The 16,796-nt window shown below is 32.0% G+C and overlaps 1 protein-coding gene across 1 annotated transcript; it reads left to right on the forward strand.

Annotated features, from left to right (window-relative positions):
* The first annotated feature begins 106 nt into the window (after window positions 1–106).
* Window positions 107–11,971, forward strand: LOC143230725 (uncharacterized). Its single transcript, XM_076464781.1, has 5 exons — window positions 107–258; window positions 634–789; window positions 3,245–3,345; window positions 5,389–5,563; window positions 9,294–11,971. The coding sequence occupies exons 2-5, from the start codon at window positions 678–680 to the stop codon at window positions 10,670–10,672; spliced, it is 1,767 nt and encodes a 588-aa protein (XP_076320896.1). The 5' UTR covers window positions 107–258; window positions 634–677; the 3' UTR covers window positions 10,673–11,971.
* The last annotated feature ends 4,825 nt before the right edge of the window (window positions 11,972–16,796 follow it).

Below are 16,796 nucleotides of genomic sequence, written 5' to 3' on the forward strand. Positions count from 1 at the left end.
AACACACACACATATAATATATATGTACTTAAACACGTTCCTATCTTACTATGTTATTTATGCTTGTGCTCCTGTCTTCAAATTATGTATTCAGCCAGTCGACACAGGAAATCATGTTTTGAGATCCTATCACAAAAAGAAGCATATTTTTTTTTGTTCGTAATAAGTTTTTTTTTAACGACAGTTTAACAACATGAAAAGAGCATGTTGATATTGATATGAAATTTGAGGAACTGCGAAAGAATGAATAATTTTCTTGTAATGTATTCTTGAAAATAGTTATATATATTTATTTATATGTGTGTGTGTATTTATTTTCCACCATTGACCGTTCAGGAGATACAAAGCGTTAAACAGTTTGATTGACAGCAGCTGTTATATGTGTAGATAATTTGTAAGCAACCTGGGAAGTATTCAAATAAACTGTTAAATTTAATTAGCGTTTTTAAATAATATATACGTGTAGGTCGTGCATGTTGTAGTGAATGTTGAAGTTTCCTGAGTTCGATGAAACATCGATTTTTGAAAGATGTCACAAAATAACTAATGCTTAAATGAAACAGGATTAGGAAGTTTTATTATTTCAGATAATTGGTGTAGAAAGAAAATTATGTCTTTTGTCTTTCATGATAGAACTAATTGGAAGCCTCAGGTGAGATATAGTTTGACAAGGTAACATGGAAGTTTTGAAAACCTCGAATGTGAAAACGGAACCTATTTCTGAGGAGGAGAATGCTTTGTTGGATGTCAAGTTTTTAAAAAATGAAGCTATGAAAACGTCATTTAGTCGTAAGTTCAAGTGTACTGAATTTAAATTGTTTATCATAAGTTTATGTTATAATATTCTATTGAGCAAAATATTTCTTGCATTTTTTTACATATTACCATTTTTATTACTGTTAATAATAAGAGTAAATAATAGTTTTTGATTTATTGTTTAACACAGATTACAGTATAATGTTGTATTAGACATTTTGTAACATGTTATTTGTCTATCATGAGAAGAATTGTTTCTGGTGAGTAATAATAAACTATTTCTTTAAGTGAAGGTTTAAACATGATTAAGTAAGTGGTAGAATGTGTTGAATTAACCAAAATGGTGAAGTAAGAATGAAATAATTTTAAAAAAAGATTTGTTTGTACATGATTTACGTAAATAGATATAGTTGTGTGTTCTTCAATCTTGACGACTGTATGTACAAACCACATCACACAATATCACAGTAAGTAGTATATCACATTACATGATAAAGTATAAAATGTGAAGACAAATGTGATTCTAATTCAAAGAATGTATTTTTGGAATATTTTAGATACAGCCAATTAAATTCTGAGAGTTATGATACTTTTAATATATGGCACACTTTAAGTATTGTTGCACTTGGTTTATTTTTCAATGAAAACTAAATCATAGAAGAGGAAATATTTTAACATGTTTTAATGAAAAGAATAAAACTACTGGACTTGACATGAACAATGTGCATATTTGAAGCAAGCCTGTTGTACAAAGCTAGATATTTTAAACATAAAGAAAATATGCAGCTAGTATTGTTTTACAATTGTTTAATAATTATGGTAGACTATTAAGTAAATAACATTGTTTGATTGGTGTTTCAATCACATTCATAATAGATTAGAAGTAGAAATAACTTTAATGGTGGTAAGTAAATATTGGTCTGGCCAGGTGGATAAAGATCTTGGGGATTTGAGGATCTTGGGTTCAAATTCCCATCACACCAAACATGCTCGCTCTTTCAGCCAGGGGAGCATTATGTGACAGTCAAACCCACTGTTTGTTGGTAAAAGAGTAGCCCAAAAGTTGGCAGTGGGTAGTGATGACTAGCTGCCTTCCCTCGAGTTTTACACCGCTAAATTAGGGATGGCTAGTAGAGATAGCCCTCATTTAACAGCACAAAATTCAGAAAACAAACAAAAACAAGTAAATATTGTTTTGAAATTTAGTGTGTAAACATACACACATACACAATATAACTTACCAAAAAAGAAAGAAACAAGAAATACAGAAATATATACAAAAAACTATATGACAGTGGTGTTAAAATTTAGCAAAATTACTCTTTTTCTGTTTGCTATTTTTACTATATTTATAAGATTATTTTGTATTTCTTGTTTTTTTTTGTAAAGGATATGGTAAAGAAAATATTGTTTATTAATTTGTACTTATTATTGAAATTGTTAGCTTACACATCCATGTATGTTAGTTATGAGTCGGGTCAAGAATACAAAGCAATAGGTGAAATTTTATATAGTTCACTGCTGTTGAATTACACTATTTGATTTGATACTTTTCTTGATTAGGAATTCTTTTTAAGTATGGTTGAATTTAATACATTTACAATTCCATCTTTGTTGATGAGAGAGAAGTTTGTACTAGTGGTTAATTTCAAGATAGAAGTTTAAAAGGCCTGGCTTAGCAGGGTGGTTAGAGAACTCAACTTACAATCTGTGGGTCATAGGTTATAATGCTCATCATTCAAAGTGTTCACCTATTTCAGCCATAGGAAAAATTTAATGTGACAGGAAATCCCACTATCCATTTAATGGTGGTAGGTGGTGCTGATTAGCTTCTCTGTCTCTAGTTTATCACTGTTAAATTAGGGATAACTGGCACATACAGCCTTCCTGTAGCTTTTTACACAATTAAAAAAAAACAAACAAATATAATTTTAATTCATGTTGTTTTAAAGAATGGTAAGTTATACTGTATGTTGATAACTTTAACCTTAAACACCTTGTTTAATTAAATAGATTGAGAACTTATGGTTTGTGGTGCAATGGAGGTTAACACTCCAGTGTATGATTTGACATGGCCATCACTTGTAGCTCAAGGATGTCCTGGTGTTAATAATCACATTTGTATTGGTTATTTGTGTACTCACCAATCTCATGTTTAGTACTTTCTGGACAGTATTCTTCATGTAACCTGTATCTTTACTTGAAACTTGAAACATTATTCACCCAGATGCCACAAATGTTTAACTTAGAATAAGTTAACCACACTTGGAGGAAGAATATGCTAAAATTATTCTTTATCATTTTTCTCTAGGTTTTATAATAATTATATGACAGTATATTTATGTTATGGTTAAGTATATACACTTGGAATTGGACTGGTTTTAAACAAAAAGGTGTCATTACACAGTGAGAATGTGTTACAGTTTTATGATACATAGAAGTCATGTTCAGATTTGTGATCATAAGAATATTTATTTTACTGATATAGTGGCAAGAGAAGCTGATTATCCAGAAGAAGGATCTTCAGTAACAGTCTCAGATTTTAAAATAAAAGAAGAAAAGTATGATGAATTACAAAAAGAAACTGAGGTAATTTGTAATTCACTTAATAGGGATAAATAGAGAGAGAATTTTTAGAGAAGATTCTTGCAATATGGTTCATAATCTTAAATAAGTAATACTTAAAATATAGCTTTGACTTTTTCTGCACTTGATCACAGAACATTTTTACAGGAATGAATATTTTTTCAAAAACTGAAATTTATTGTGTACTTTTGATGATTTTTGGTGTTTTAATGTTTATGGTTTCTAGACAATATTGTTAATTTTTATTTAATATGTATTATTGGTTTTGTAAGGTTGCTGCCCAAAATAGTTTATCCTGTCCTATTTTCCACCATTTGTAATATTATAATCAGCCTTATCTTGTTCTGAAAGTTATTTTATGTTAAGACTGAAATTATACTCTTAATGATTAGAATCTCAAGGCTAAATAAAAATAACATGTATTATTTTTATTTAGTATTCATATGTCACTTTTCTCGTCTTACATTGTCACAGTTGTCTTAACACCTTTAGAAATTTATTTCCTCATTTGTCAACTCTTATTTTGTAATGTTATAATGTTTTTTGATCCTACACTGAGAAAAAAATGGAAAATTTCAGTTAACTTTGGTTCATGAAGTCTCTGTCGTTAAATGTTTCTTTACACTTGTTACAATTCAAGTTGATCTTTTACTGATTTCCTTTATTCAGTTTGAGATGATCTTTTATTAGTTTATTATTTTTGTGACATTAATTAGTCTAGGTGATTGTTTAGATCAAGAAATTGAGTTAATTGTCAGATAATAAATATGGAGAATTTGTTTCAATAAAACTTATAAAACATTGGTTGATGCTATATTGTTATTTACTAATTTATTAAACATTTCAATAATATGTTCTCCTTCTTCATGTTTTCATCACAACTTTCTCCATTATTCTTTATTCTAACATGATATTAATGTGCTTCCATCACAACTTTCTCCATTATTTTTTATTCTAACATGATATTAATGTGCTTCCATCACAACTTTCTCCATTATTATACTATTCTGACATGATATTCTCGTTCACATTGTTTTGTTTTCAAAGTAATTTTCACATTATCTTTGGTTATATATCATAGAACATATCTGAAGGTTACCCTTTGTGTATTATTTGTCTAACATTTATATTACTAATAATGATAATAACACGTTTATTTAAAACATATCACTACTGCCATTAGAAATTACAAGTAGCCAGTTTCTCTGCATGTGTTGTTTCAATAGGATAAACATAGAAGTAACACTCAGTAAAGATTCAAGTCATCAGAATATTTTGTAACTTACTAAACAACATTATACAACACAAAAGATGGTGTTACTCGTATCTTTTCTGCTCTCACAAAAAACTTTCTTGATTCATATTCATTATTTCTATCTCCACTAATTTTTGCTTGCAACTAGCCTTGACACTTCCACATTAACACATGTTAACATGAGATGTCTCTCCTGTAAGTGATTATGCATCTACTTTCTACTAATAGGAGTGTGACAGTGGCTCTCTTGTAACTAACACAGTCTCTAATTTTACAGGTGTTAACCACTATTGATTGACAGTTTTATTCAATAGTTGTGTCTTCTCTCTGTTTTGAAACTGTTTTAATTTTTTACTTAGTTAATTTGTTGTTTATCCTTTTCCTTCTTTTTGTGGAGAGTTACAATTTATTATATTTATCTTCATTTCATCCAGGTGTGTTCTATTCTGTCCTTATCTCAGGTGTGTTCTGTTCTGGCCTTATCTTAGGTGTGTTCTATTATAGACATGGCTTCTCTGATGTTAGGAGCTCTCAGTCAAGAGTTTGTGTACCTTCCACATTATTGTGTGACTTTCACATGGCACATTTTTTGCAGTGAAAATTGAATTTTCACCAGCTACTTGCACAACTTATGTTAATATTAAAGCAGTTTTTTTAGTGGAGTTATTGTTTAGTTTAGTGAGGAAATTTACCATATATGAATTCTAAACAAATATACCAGTGATACTTATGTTTTACTTGTTGTATTTGTATTGACAGGTTAGTTATTATTCATCTTCCTGTTTTTTTAGAACACAGTTGTCAAAACTGAACCAAGTGATGATTCAACAAAGGATAATATTATTTCCAAGTTCAGTGAGAGTGATGATGAAACTGTTGATTGTTCACAACATGATGTTATGAGTTTGAAAAGTGAACCAAAAGAGGAGTTTCAACAAATTAACTCTGAATTAGAAGGTTTATCAGGTGAGTGTAACATTCAATAACCATATTCATTAACCAATACTAGCTGGGGTACCTGTACCCTGGATGGAAGTTTTGTAAATTCACAATTGCACATCATGTGATAAAAAGTTTTCTGGTATCATATAAGCAAGAATTCAGTTATAGTACGAGTGTGATTTACACTAGTATAAAAAGTGGTGTTACTCCATTCTTTGAAATAATGTTAATAATTTATGTTTTTTGTAAAATATAAAGGTAGAAAAGGAAAAGGTCATGTTAATATTATGGATGAGATTTGTACTAGAAATTTATTTATGGTGTTTTTAGTGTAAATAAAATACTGATATCTAAGTTGATTTGCTGTTTGGTTCATTCTGACTTAATTATATTCACATTAGAATACTGGCTTCGACTCCATTGGTTTGAGGGAAAAAAATACTGAATAAAAACATCCAAAATAACAGGTAAATATTCTGTTCCCCATCTATCTGTGTTTTCCACTTTAGTTTCTGACCAGGAATGGTCTGTCTTGACTTTTGCTACTTTCTGGTTTTCCCATTGTGTCAGGTTTTTTGACTCCCCTGCCCTCTTTGTTTGTCTAACTTACCTGAATTGGTCCTTGATATTCAGTGATGTCGAGAAACCCACTTGCTGAGAAATATATATGCAAAAATGGCTCATTTGGGTTGAGAAAATATTTTACGTAGAAGAGCGAACAACGTTTCAACCTTCTTCGGTCATCGTCAGGTTCCCCATGCTCTTACCCTACCTTCCTTTGAATCATTAGGTTTCTTTTTCTCATACCATCTGTTCATTAAACTGTATTTCTTCCTCATTTTATCTGTGGTCTTTGGTGTTCCAAATTCCATTTCATTACTTTATATTCTTCTTTAATTGGATTTTGCTTTTCTCCAGAAAATGGCTGTGGTAAATAGTGTGAAAGTGTATTTACTTCTGTATCTCTTTCATCCATTCTCATCTTTATTCTGGTTTGGAACCCTATCAGCTCCTGTTCACTTAGTCTATTGTTATTTAGCCTACTCTTCTTCCATTCATTTTTGAAAATTCCATCCTTTCTGTCCCCAGACTCCTTTGTATACTTGCAGTCTTTCCTCTCCAACTCTTACTGGATAGTTTATCTGTTTTGTGTATTTTTTATTTGATTAAGAAGCATATCATTGTTTCCAGGTTTCCTTTCATCAAATTTGTCACCAGACATACAAACAAACTTCCATTATTCTTTGGAGAAGGATATTCTTGCCCATCCTTCATGGGTCTAGTTTAGTACCTACTGTCTACTGTTCTAGCAAGACGTGAGCAGATTTTTATGTATTGTATTTGAAGTTAATATCCCCCAGCACTGAAAATATATATTCAAAAATTACTCATTTTTGCTCAAAATTCCCACACTTTTTCCCCACTTCTGGTGCATCTAACATTCCTGTCTGAGCTGAAAATGATGATTGAATAATTGATATAGAGAGGTATGGTAGAAACCTCAAGGTTAAAGGTGAGTGAAAACGTCTGCAGGTAAAGGACATTATTGAATCAGGAAAGCTTGACGTGAGAAGGGTGAATATTTATTGGAAATAAAGTTTTGGTGAACATGTTACTTTTTTTTGTATTAATAAAATCCCAACTTTCAAAGTCACAAATAATATTAAATTTTTTACCATTTGATGAATTGTCAAAAAAATATTGTAGTAACCCTTTCAGTGAGCTTTTTTCAGGTGTGGAGCTCACACCTGTGTATCTTATTTCAAAATTTAAGTATAATGTTTATAATTCTAACAACTTTGTCTTAGAATTATCTTAAAATTGATAGTTTGTCATTTCATAACATTTATTGTAATGGAATTTGTAAAAATATACAATTTTTAAGAAAGCACAGAGGAAGTGGCTTGATATACCATGGTTTGGTGTATTTGATATGTGGTGGAAAGAAACAACACTTAAGGTTCTAGTCATTTGAATATTTCTACTTTTATAGCTGTAGAGAAAACTAAATCAAATGTTCTCATAACATTGAATTCAATGTATTAAACATTCAGAAACTATATTCATAGTTACTCCAATTATTTATAGTAGAGACAGTTGTATAAGTTCTGTTGGAATAAAAAGGCATCCAGCCAAGCATGTCTGTGTAAATAAATAGTGGCAAAATAATTTAATGTTGGACCATCTCCTTCACAACAAACAAAAAGAAAAAATTACATCTAAGTTCACCACATAAGTAATACAAAAAGATGACAATATAAATATAAATTAAACATTGTGGGTGCAACACAAACTTTCATCCTGATACAGATGAAACTATTTTATAATGGATCACAGGTCTAAAATATCAGTTAAGTGTATAAGCAGTACCTTTAAAGAAGGTATGAAAATATTTTTAAGAAAGTAAAACATTATAGATACTAAAAGAAATTCCATGCCATTACAGACAGAACTGTAACATAGTGAGACATAATCTTAAAACCAAAATACCATAAAGATTAGGAAAAGAAAGAAAAAGAAAACTATAAAAGTTATACCAACAAATTAAAAAAATATCACAACAACAACATTTACAAATAGTTGTGTTCAAATATTGACAAATATGGGTATTCCATGAATTTAAGTTGGAATATATTTCCAACTGGCAATCTACTAAACCATCCATAGTTAGTGAAGTCATATATCTTATAAATATTAGGGGAATACAATTACAGAAATTCAATTATTTGTTTTATCCTACCAGATTCTGATTTTTTTTGTGCTTTTAAATAAATAAAGAAACAATAATCCAAGATATTTCATTACAAAAAATAACAGCACTCATTTCTAGAATCAGCTCACTTTGACTGACATGTTGTGTGTGGTAGTTATATGTTAACTGATATGTTGTGTATGGTAGTTATCTGTTAACTGAGGAGGGGAAAACTTATAATCATAAAAATACAACAAAAACTTCACCCATGTTAGTCGAGTGCTGAGCCATTATTCTTTTTACGAACTGAAATGACAGCTTTTTATTTTGGGAATCAGAAGCTATTTTTCTTCTAATACTTCTATACTTAGTTACCAACTAATGAATGGCATTCTGCACAGAGCTCTCAGGAAGTAAAGTTTGTGTTTTTTCAAGCAACTCTTTGCATCCAAACTGAAGAAACTTCAAAATGTGTGCATATTAACAGAATAGAAAATATGTAGTAATATTCTGCCTGCTACATGTTTAATATATCATTGTATAAGGCAGAGTTTTATTCCCCTTTACTTCATAAAATACAATTACTTATTACAGTGTTTTGAACGTTCTCTTTGTGTGTGTGTTAAAATTGGTCACTCAACTACAAGTTTCTCTTCATTATTAATAAGAATTTATGTTTCATCTTATCGGTACTTATTTTACACGTGTTTTACTACCTCTGTTGTACTGACAACCATTTTCATGTTTCTGCCACTGTAAGAAACCTTGACAAAAGTTGTCTCTAAGTATTGTAACCATTGCTTGTTTAAGAATGTGTTACCCAGGTCATTTTATAATCTGCAATAGACATTTTTTGAAGGATAATGACATAATAACTGTATCATTAATTCTAGATTTGGTTTGGTTTATGATGTATGTATAACTTTTCAAAGATGATTTGGATATTTTTTAAAGTTAACTGTTTGTTAAACTTTAATTAAAATTATTAGTTACTGAATTGCTATATATATATAATATTGTTAGTAATTCATTTGTTTCTTTAAATTTATCTTTTAATTCTAGATACAAAGACCTACTTGAACAACTGTTGTGGAAAGCAGTTTCCTGAGCATAGTACGATAGCAGAAAAATTTTCATTTTATAAGTCCAAAAATTACAAATCTTTGAATCCAAGTGGTGTTAATATATTTGATAAAACATTGTCAAGGATAAATAATCAAACAAAGCATAATGTTTCCCTTAATGAAGGTGAACCAAACTATAATGCTGAGTTTGATAAAGAATTGGAAAGAAACAATTATGTGAAAACACACATTGATAAGAAACAACACGGTTGTGTAGTGTGTGGAAAACAGTTTGTAACACAGGGTACTTTAAAAATACATCTGAGGATACATACTGGGGAGAAACCATACAATTGTTTAGTGTGTAATAAAGGATTTCGAAGCAGTAGTCAGGTGAAACAACATGAGAGAGTACACACTGAGGAGAAACCACATACTTGTATAGTGTGTGATAAAAAATTTAGGAGAAAAAATCATCTCAAAACACATGAAAAGGTGCACACTGGAGAGAAGCCATACAACTGTTTAGTGTGTGGTAAAGAATTTGGAAGTAATAATGAACTTAGAAGGCATGAGAGGATACACACTGGGGAGAAACCATATGGTTGTGTAGAATGTGGAAAACATTTTGTATCAAGTACTTGCTTAAAAGATCATGTGAGGATACACACTGGAGAAAAACCTTACACTTGTGTAGTGTGTAATAAAGGATTTCGAAGCGGTAATCAATTAAAAAAACATGAGAGGATACACACTGGAGAGAAACCTTACAGTTGTATAGTTTGTGACAAAAAATTTAGAAGTAAAAGTCAACTTAATGGACATGAGAAGGTTCACACTGGAGAGAAACCTTTTAATTGTCTTGTGTGTGGAAGAGAATTTGGGAGTAATTATGAACTTAAAAGACATGAAAGAATACACACTGGAGAGAAACCTTACAGTTGTTTAGAGTGTGGTAAAGAATATGGAAGAAGTAGTCAACTTAAAACCCATCAAAGGACACATACTGGAGAGAAACCATATAGTTGTTTAGTGTGTGGGAAAACATTTGCAAGAAATAATTATCTAAGGGTTCACCAAAGAAAACATACTGGAGAAAAACCATATAGTTGTGTAGAATGTGGCAAGAAATTTGGAAGTAATGATAGACTTAAAGTACATAAAAGGATACACACTGGAGAAAAACCCTACAGCTGTGTAGTGTGTCACAAAGAATTTGCAAGAAATAATGATCTTAAAATACACCATAGGATACACACTGGAGAGAGACCATACAGTTGTGTTGTTTGTGGTAAAAAATGTATTAGTAATAGCCAACTTAAAATACATCAGAGGACACATACTGGTGAGAAATCTGTACTGGTTTGTAGTGTATAACAAACAATTGTCACATTTTTAAAACCTCACCAAGCAATACACACTGTTAAAAGAAACAAAACACAGTTCTGTAGTATGTGTTAAATAATTCAGTAGAAATTGTAATATTCAAAGTTATCAAAGATTACATGCAGGAGAGAAACTGTGTAGTTGTTTAGTGTGTGGTAAAGAATAATGATAAAAGAAAACCACATACATAATGTATATGTAGGTAGTGTATGATGAAAAATCTCGAACAAATAATGATATCTCCCATTGGTACGGAGGTAAGTATATGGATTTAAGATGCTCACGTCAGAGGTTTGATTCCCCACAGTGGACTCAGCAAATAGCCCTATCTGGCTTTGGAGTAAGAAAACACAAATAATGACCAAACGTTGTTTACTCTTCTACGTAAAATATTTTCTCGACCCAAATGAGCCGTTTTTGCATATATATTTCTCAACAAGTGGGTTTTCTCAACATCACTGAGAAACCAAGTCAGTGACAAATTAGAAACTTTATTGGACCATAGAGTTATTGGCTAGAGTTTGACATAAAGTAATATCTTCAAGTGATATCGTTTATAAAGTATTGTCAGATTTTATAAAAATGTACCAAGACTGTGAATATCGTTATTACCTTTGGGGCAAATATAAGATCCTGAAAAAAGTTAAATAAGTGAAAAACATTACTAGAAGTTCAATAAAGGCAAGAAATTGGTTTGATATGTAAAGAATGAGAATAAATTCTTGCATTGGATAATATTACCCAATGAGACATACCAGTTAATGAATGGAAATTGGATAAAAAATTATGTAAAAAGACTTGAAAAAATAAACAAGTGTAAAGAAAAAATATGGATAAAAAAGTGCTTGATGTAAAAACCAAACTTAAATGGTCAAGGTATTGAATGAGATGATGAACAAATTTATTGAACAAAATTGTCAACTTTCTTATGTGAAAGTTTACATCAGGTGAAGGAGTAGGTGAGAAAGGGAAAACAGTCAAAGAGAATCTTTCATTCATTCTAAGGGGGTCAAAAGTGCCTTATTTGAAAATCAAAAATTTTAAACATTTTTCTGTGTTACAATGAAAGGAGTGAATTCGTTCTAAGTATAATGAAGTAAGAAATACAGTTTAGAGGTTATTCAAATGTTTACCTGTAGGATTTATATTGTCATTGGATGTTTGTAAAATGTTGACATAAATGATGTCTTGAGTACATAAAGCAAGTCATGTTTTAGTGATCACAGTATATTATTAAAATGCATGTGAATAGTTGTGGTATTGAGATCATACATGGATGTTATAATGTTTACATAATGGCTGGTGACGTTCCTTCTTTCTGCAACAACAAAACATACATCACTTCACATGGTTGGTTTCAGGATGTTGGTATGGGCAAAAATATACATAATGTTTTTCACGTGTGTATAACTCAAAAGTAAATATCTTTAAAAAATAAAAAGACAACTAAACCCTCACAGAAAGTTGATCTCATCCATTAATAACCATGTTCAAGTGTTTGCTACATCCTTGGTTATCCCATGGAACCTATACAGTGGTTATTTAATCATACATTTGTTCCTTGTGTCTGTGTGACTTGATTGACCCAATTAGCTGTATGGTCTTGCAAATATATTGATATATGCAACTAAATTTCTCTCATAATTTATGAATCAAGATTATTTTTGACTATCAGACTCAAATGAGCAAATAACTAATTTGAGTATGGTACAACAGTTGCAACTTTAGTGTTATCATTAGGCTTGATTATTTTCACTTTCCATGCTATTGACCATCCCAGTTGAAGTATGGCAACCCACCATTCATAGCTGTAAAACAACACACTAGGACTTCATCTTTTGTGGAACAAATAACTGTCCAAGATTATGATACTTTCTCTTTGGAGAGGAAATAGTTTATTTGATGCATGAGTTTTGTAACCATGCTACATGCCATGTATACAACAGACTTTGTGTTAAACCATGGAAAGAAACCTGTTTACCTAGGAATTGTTTTAGTGTTCTTCAGAGCTTCCCATTAAGGATATACTCTTGATTACCAAGGTCAAGCCTTGTTTTACAAATTGTACACATCATCCATGCTAGTGGTGCAACTTTCTGTGGAATACTCATTTGAGGAAATGGTATGCATCTTCTTTCACTTCATTCATAAATAATTGACATCTTTCATTCATTTGAACATTTGGTAACGTTATGAACCATTTCTTTACCACCTGTTTGCTATAACCTGACTGAACATCTCTCAATATCACTGGTACAGTCTGTTACATATCCACATAGATTTTGATCCTCGAGTGAAGAGTCAATTCCTCAATCAAAGTTGTAGAGCCATAAACTTTCTTTTTGGTCAATAATTGATTAGTATACCTCCAGACTTGGAAGGGCTCACTGCTAACATGTGGTTCCCTTACTGTGCAATTTGTTATCCAAAGTTTTACCAGCTGGTTAAGTAGCCATGTTGTTAAAGTCCAGTGGCTCCTGGGGTATTTTCAGTCAGGTTGGTGAAAGTGTAGTAGTCACATACAGACCACCCTGTTGGTGTCAAGATGGAAGTTGTGGAAGTTCAGTATTTGGTAAAGGACTTTATCTCAGAGTTACAACCCTCTTTTTATAACTATTTTACTTCAGTGTTTGACTCTTCCTTTTAGTCATTAGTGTTTTGGGTTGTGAAAATTTCCATTTATGATAACATAAAGTAGGAGTGAAGGGCAGCACGTATATCAGCAGGAAACTTGCAATAATATATGTGATCATGGGTTCATTTTTTCCACTTTTTTCCATTCTGTTGTATATTAAAGGCAAGCTAATGTTCCTTAGAATGAGAGTATAGGCCCACAGAGTAACAGGAGATTGAACAAGATATTTGAACGAAAATAAAATTCTTTAGACATATGAACTTGTGTTAATGACAAAACTGTACATACTAGAACAAGTGACAAACTTCAAATAATATTATGTTAAAACATGTAGTTGGAAAGTCTATGGTATGTTTATATATCACACTTTTCAAACTACTCTATACTTTACTCTGAGAAAGCAATCATTTACTGTACACAAGGTATTCTCATGATCTAAACAGTAAAAGTTTAGACTCTCCTGGAGTGAACATAAGTTTTAACTCAGCCATTACAACCTTAACTTGCACTTTCAAGCCATTTGGAGCTCATTTCACTTGATCTTATTTATTCCAACACTTGTATTTCAAATCAATCTTTAAACTTTCTATCAATATTCTTTTTCAATTATCAGTTTAGGATCATGCTGCGTTATTGACCAAACGTCTGAAAAGGAATTGCAAGAAATCTGGAGGTATACATTTGTTCAAATCGATGATAAGTCTCCAACACTTCAACCCATGATAGTTGTGCTCAAAGTAAATACCGAAATCTTAACAACACCAACGGGTCATGGTTCGTTTTTACAAGTACCGACTACTGAGAATGCTCAGCAATACTTATGTGCCTCCATCTTTTGACTAATCACTACAACCCTACCCATAAAAGATTTTCTTTTAACTCAATTTTTTTTCAATAAAAGACCCCAAATACCTTGGGAAGTTTCTCCACAAGCATGAGGGCATCAAAAGTCCAGCCTCGTATTACTAGTACAATGGCATAAGTTATTACCATCATCAACAAGGGTGATAGTGGAGCCACTCACAGATGAGATATCTATGACAGGGAAAAGTTGAAATTCTCAACACATTCCTAGCTAAATGTGGAGGCATCTCACATTGTAGCATCATATTCTAGTTTTAAAGCATTACGAACAGGGACGGGAAGCATGGTTGCTATGTAACCGTGAATAAGATAGTCTATTAAAACTAAGAGAGGTTTAAACATTGTTGGAAGAAGAAGTGTGTTGGCTACAAAATGAGTTGGTGAAGACTAAAATTGCACTTGTGACAACCTAACAGGTTCATTGCCAGATCACTTTTATGCACCAATATGCTTAATGAATTAGTAAAATGAACCAGAAAGAAAATCACTTAAAAATATTCCCAAGTTAAACCGCTCCTCGATACAATAAACAGTGTTTAGAAATAATTAAAAGTCAAATGATACAGACACTTAATTTAAATTTAATCGATAGACACGTTAACACAATGAGTACTTGATTTCATGCAAAGATCGAAAGATATATATGTATCGCACTGGCCAAGTATTTTGGTTTTAATATCTGACGATCTCCAAAGGGGTTTGAGAGACAATCAGAAACTTGTTTTTCTTAGCTTAACTCAATAAACTGCAGTTGATATTTTTCTTGGATAGAGAGCAGTTGGATAAGCTAACTGTTTAGATTTTCATTGACTCGGTTAAGGTTTACTATTATTGGTTAAAAGCTATTTCCTGGTTATTTGTTAAGTGGTTGATTATGATTAGAGTGAGAAGTTAACAAGTTTTTGATATTTCACTTATTTACTGTTTGAATGGATTTCCTTGTTAGGTGTTAAGTAGAGTCTAGCAATACATTGTTTTAAATATGTAAACTTAATTTTAAAATTTTGGGGAATGGTTTCTTCTCAAATCTAGAGTAAAGGAATTCAAAGTTCAAGTTGAAATTTTGGTGTTTGTAAGAGAGTGTGAGATAAAAAAAACACACTTTAGAATAGGCGTAGAAAAAATGCACGTGGCCAGTGCCCTTGGGTATTCTGACAGAAAGAATTTAGTTATACATGAAATTTAGTTTAAGCCGTAACTTATAAAATACAATAAAGTTGTATGTTTTAATGATAAGTGGTTGGAAGATACATTACATGACCAAAAGTATGTGGACACCCCTTCTAATTAGTAGGTTCAACCATTTCAGCCACACGTATTGTTAACAGCATAAAATCAAGCATGCAGCCATGCATTCTCCATAGACAAACATTGGCAGTAGAATAGGTCAAACTGAATAGCTCAGTGACTTTTAATATGGCACTGTCATGGCACCTTTCCAACAAGTCAGTTCGTCAAATTTCTGCCCTGCTAGACCTGCCCCGGTTAACTTTAAGTCTTGTTACTGTGAAGTGGAAACGTCTAGAAAGAACAACAGGTCAGCCACGAAACGGCAGGCCATACAAGCTCACAGAACGGGACCATTGAATGCTGAAACGCCTAAAAATCGTCTGTCCACAGCTGCAACACTCACTACCGAATTCTAAACTGCCTCTGGAAGCTACGTCAGCACAAGAACTGTTCATTGGGAACTTCATGAAATGGGTTTTCATGGCCCAGCAGCAGGACTCTGGAGCAGTAGAAATGCATTCTATGGAGTGATGAATCACGCTTCACTATCTGGCAGTTTGACGGACAAATCTGGGTTTCATGGATGATAGGAGAACTCTTCTTCCCTGAATGCATAGTGCCAACTGTAAAGTTTTGTGGAGGAGGAACAATGGTGTGGGGCTATTTTTCATAATTTGGGCTAGGCTCTTTAGTTCCAGTGAAAGGAATCCTTAATGCTACTGTTTACAGTGAGATTCTGGAGAATTGTGTGCTTCCAACTTTGTGGCAACACTTTGGGAAAGGCCCTTAATTATTTTAGCATGATAATGCTCTCTTGCAGAAAGCGAAGTCCATAAAGACATGGTTTGCCGAGGTTGGTGTGAAAGAACTTGACTGGTCTGCACAGAGCCCTGACCTCAATTCCATCGAACACCTTTGGTATGAATTGGAACGTCAATCGCAAGCCAGGTCTTCTCGCCCGACCTCACTAGTGTTCTTATGTTAAACAGGAGCGATGCCCTGAAGACAAATTCCAAAATCTAGTGAAAGGAGAATAGAGGCTCCTATAACACCAAAGGGGGGACCAACTCCATATTAATGCCCATGATTTTGGAATGAGATGTTCAATAAACATATATGAGTGATGGTCGGTGTCCACATACTTTTGATCATGTAGTGTATGTTAGGGGAAAACTATGGATTATCCAAATTATTGATTTGGCGAAATGGAGATATTTCTGGAAACAGATATATTTTCCCCAAGCACTTTTTGTTACGGCTATTGTGTGGAATTATTCTGTTTGTTTGTTGCGTATAATCATTTTTTAAAAATATTGTTTAGCTAGCTTAATGAAACGACTTTTGACTTTCATCATTAATACTAACTAATTTTTGGAATACAGAACT

This window comes from Tachypleus tridentatus, chromosome 1 (genome assembly GCF_004210375.1).
Source record: "Tachypleus tridentatus isolate NWPU-2018 chromosome 1, ASM421037v1, whole genome shotgun sequence".
Taxonomy (NCBI): Eukaryota; Metazoa; Arthropoda; class Merostomata; order Xiphosura; family Limulidae; genus Tachypleus; species Tachypleus tridentatus.

Coding starts and splice junctions, on each gene's coding strand:
- LOC143230725 (XM_076464781.1), top strand. CDS start 678: ATGGAAGTTTTGAAAACCTCGAATGTGAAAACGGAACCTATTTCTGAG. Junction 3,346..5,388: donor AATTACAAAAAGAAACTGAG/GTAATTTGTAAT, acceptor CTGTTTTTTTAG/AACACAGTTGTCAAAACTGA. Junction 5,564..9,293: donor TGAATTAGAAGGTTTATCAG/GTGAGTGTAACA, acceptor TTTTAATTCTAG/ATACAAAGACCTACTTGAAC.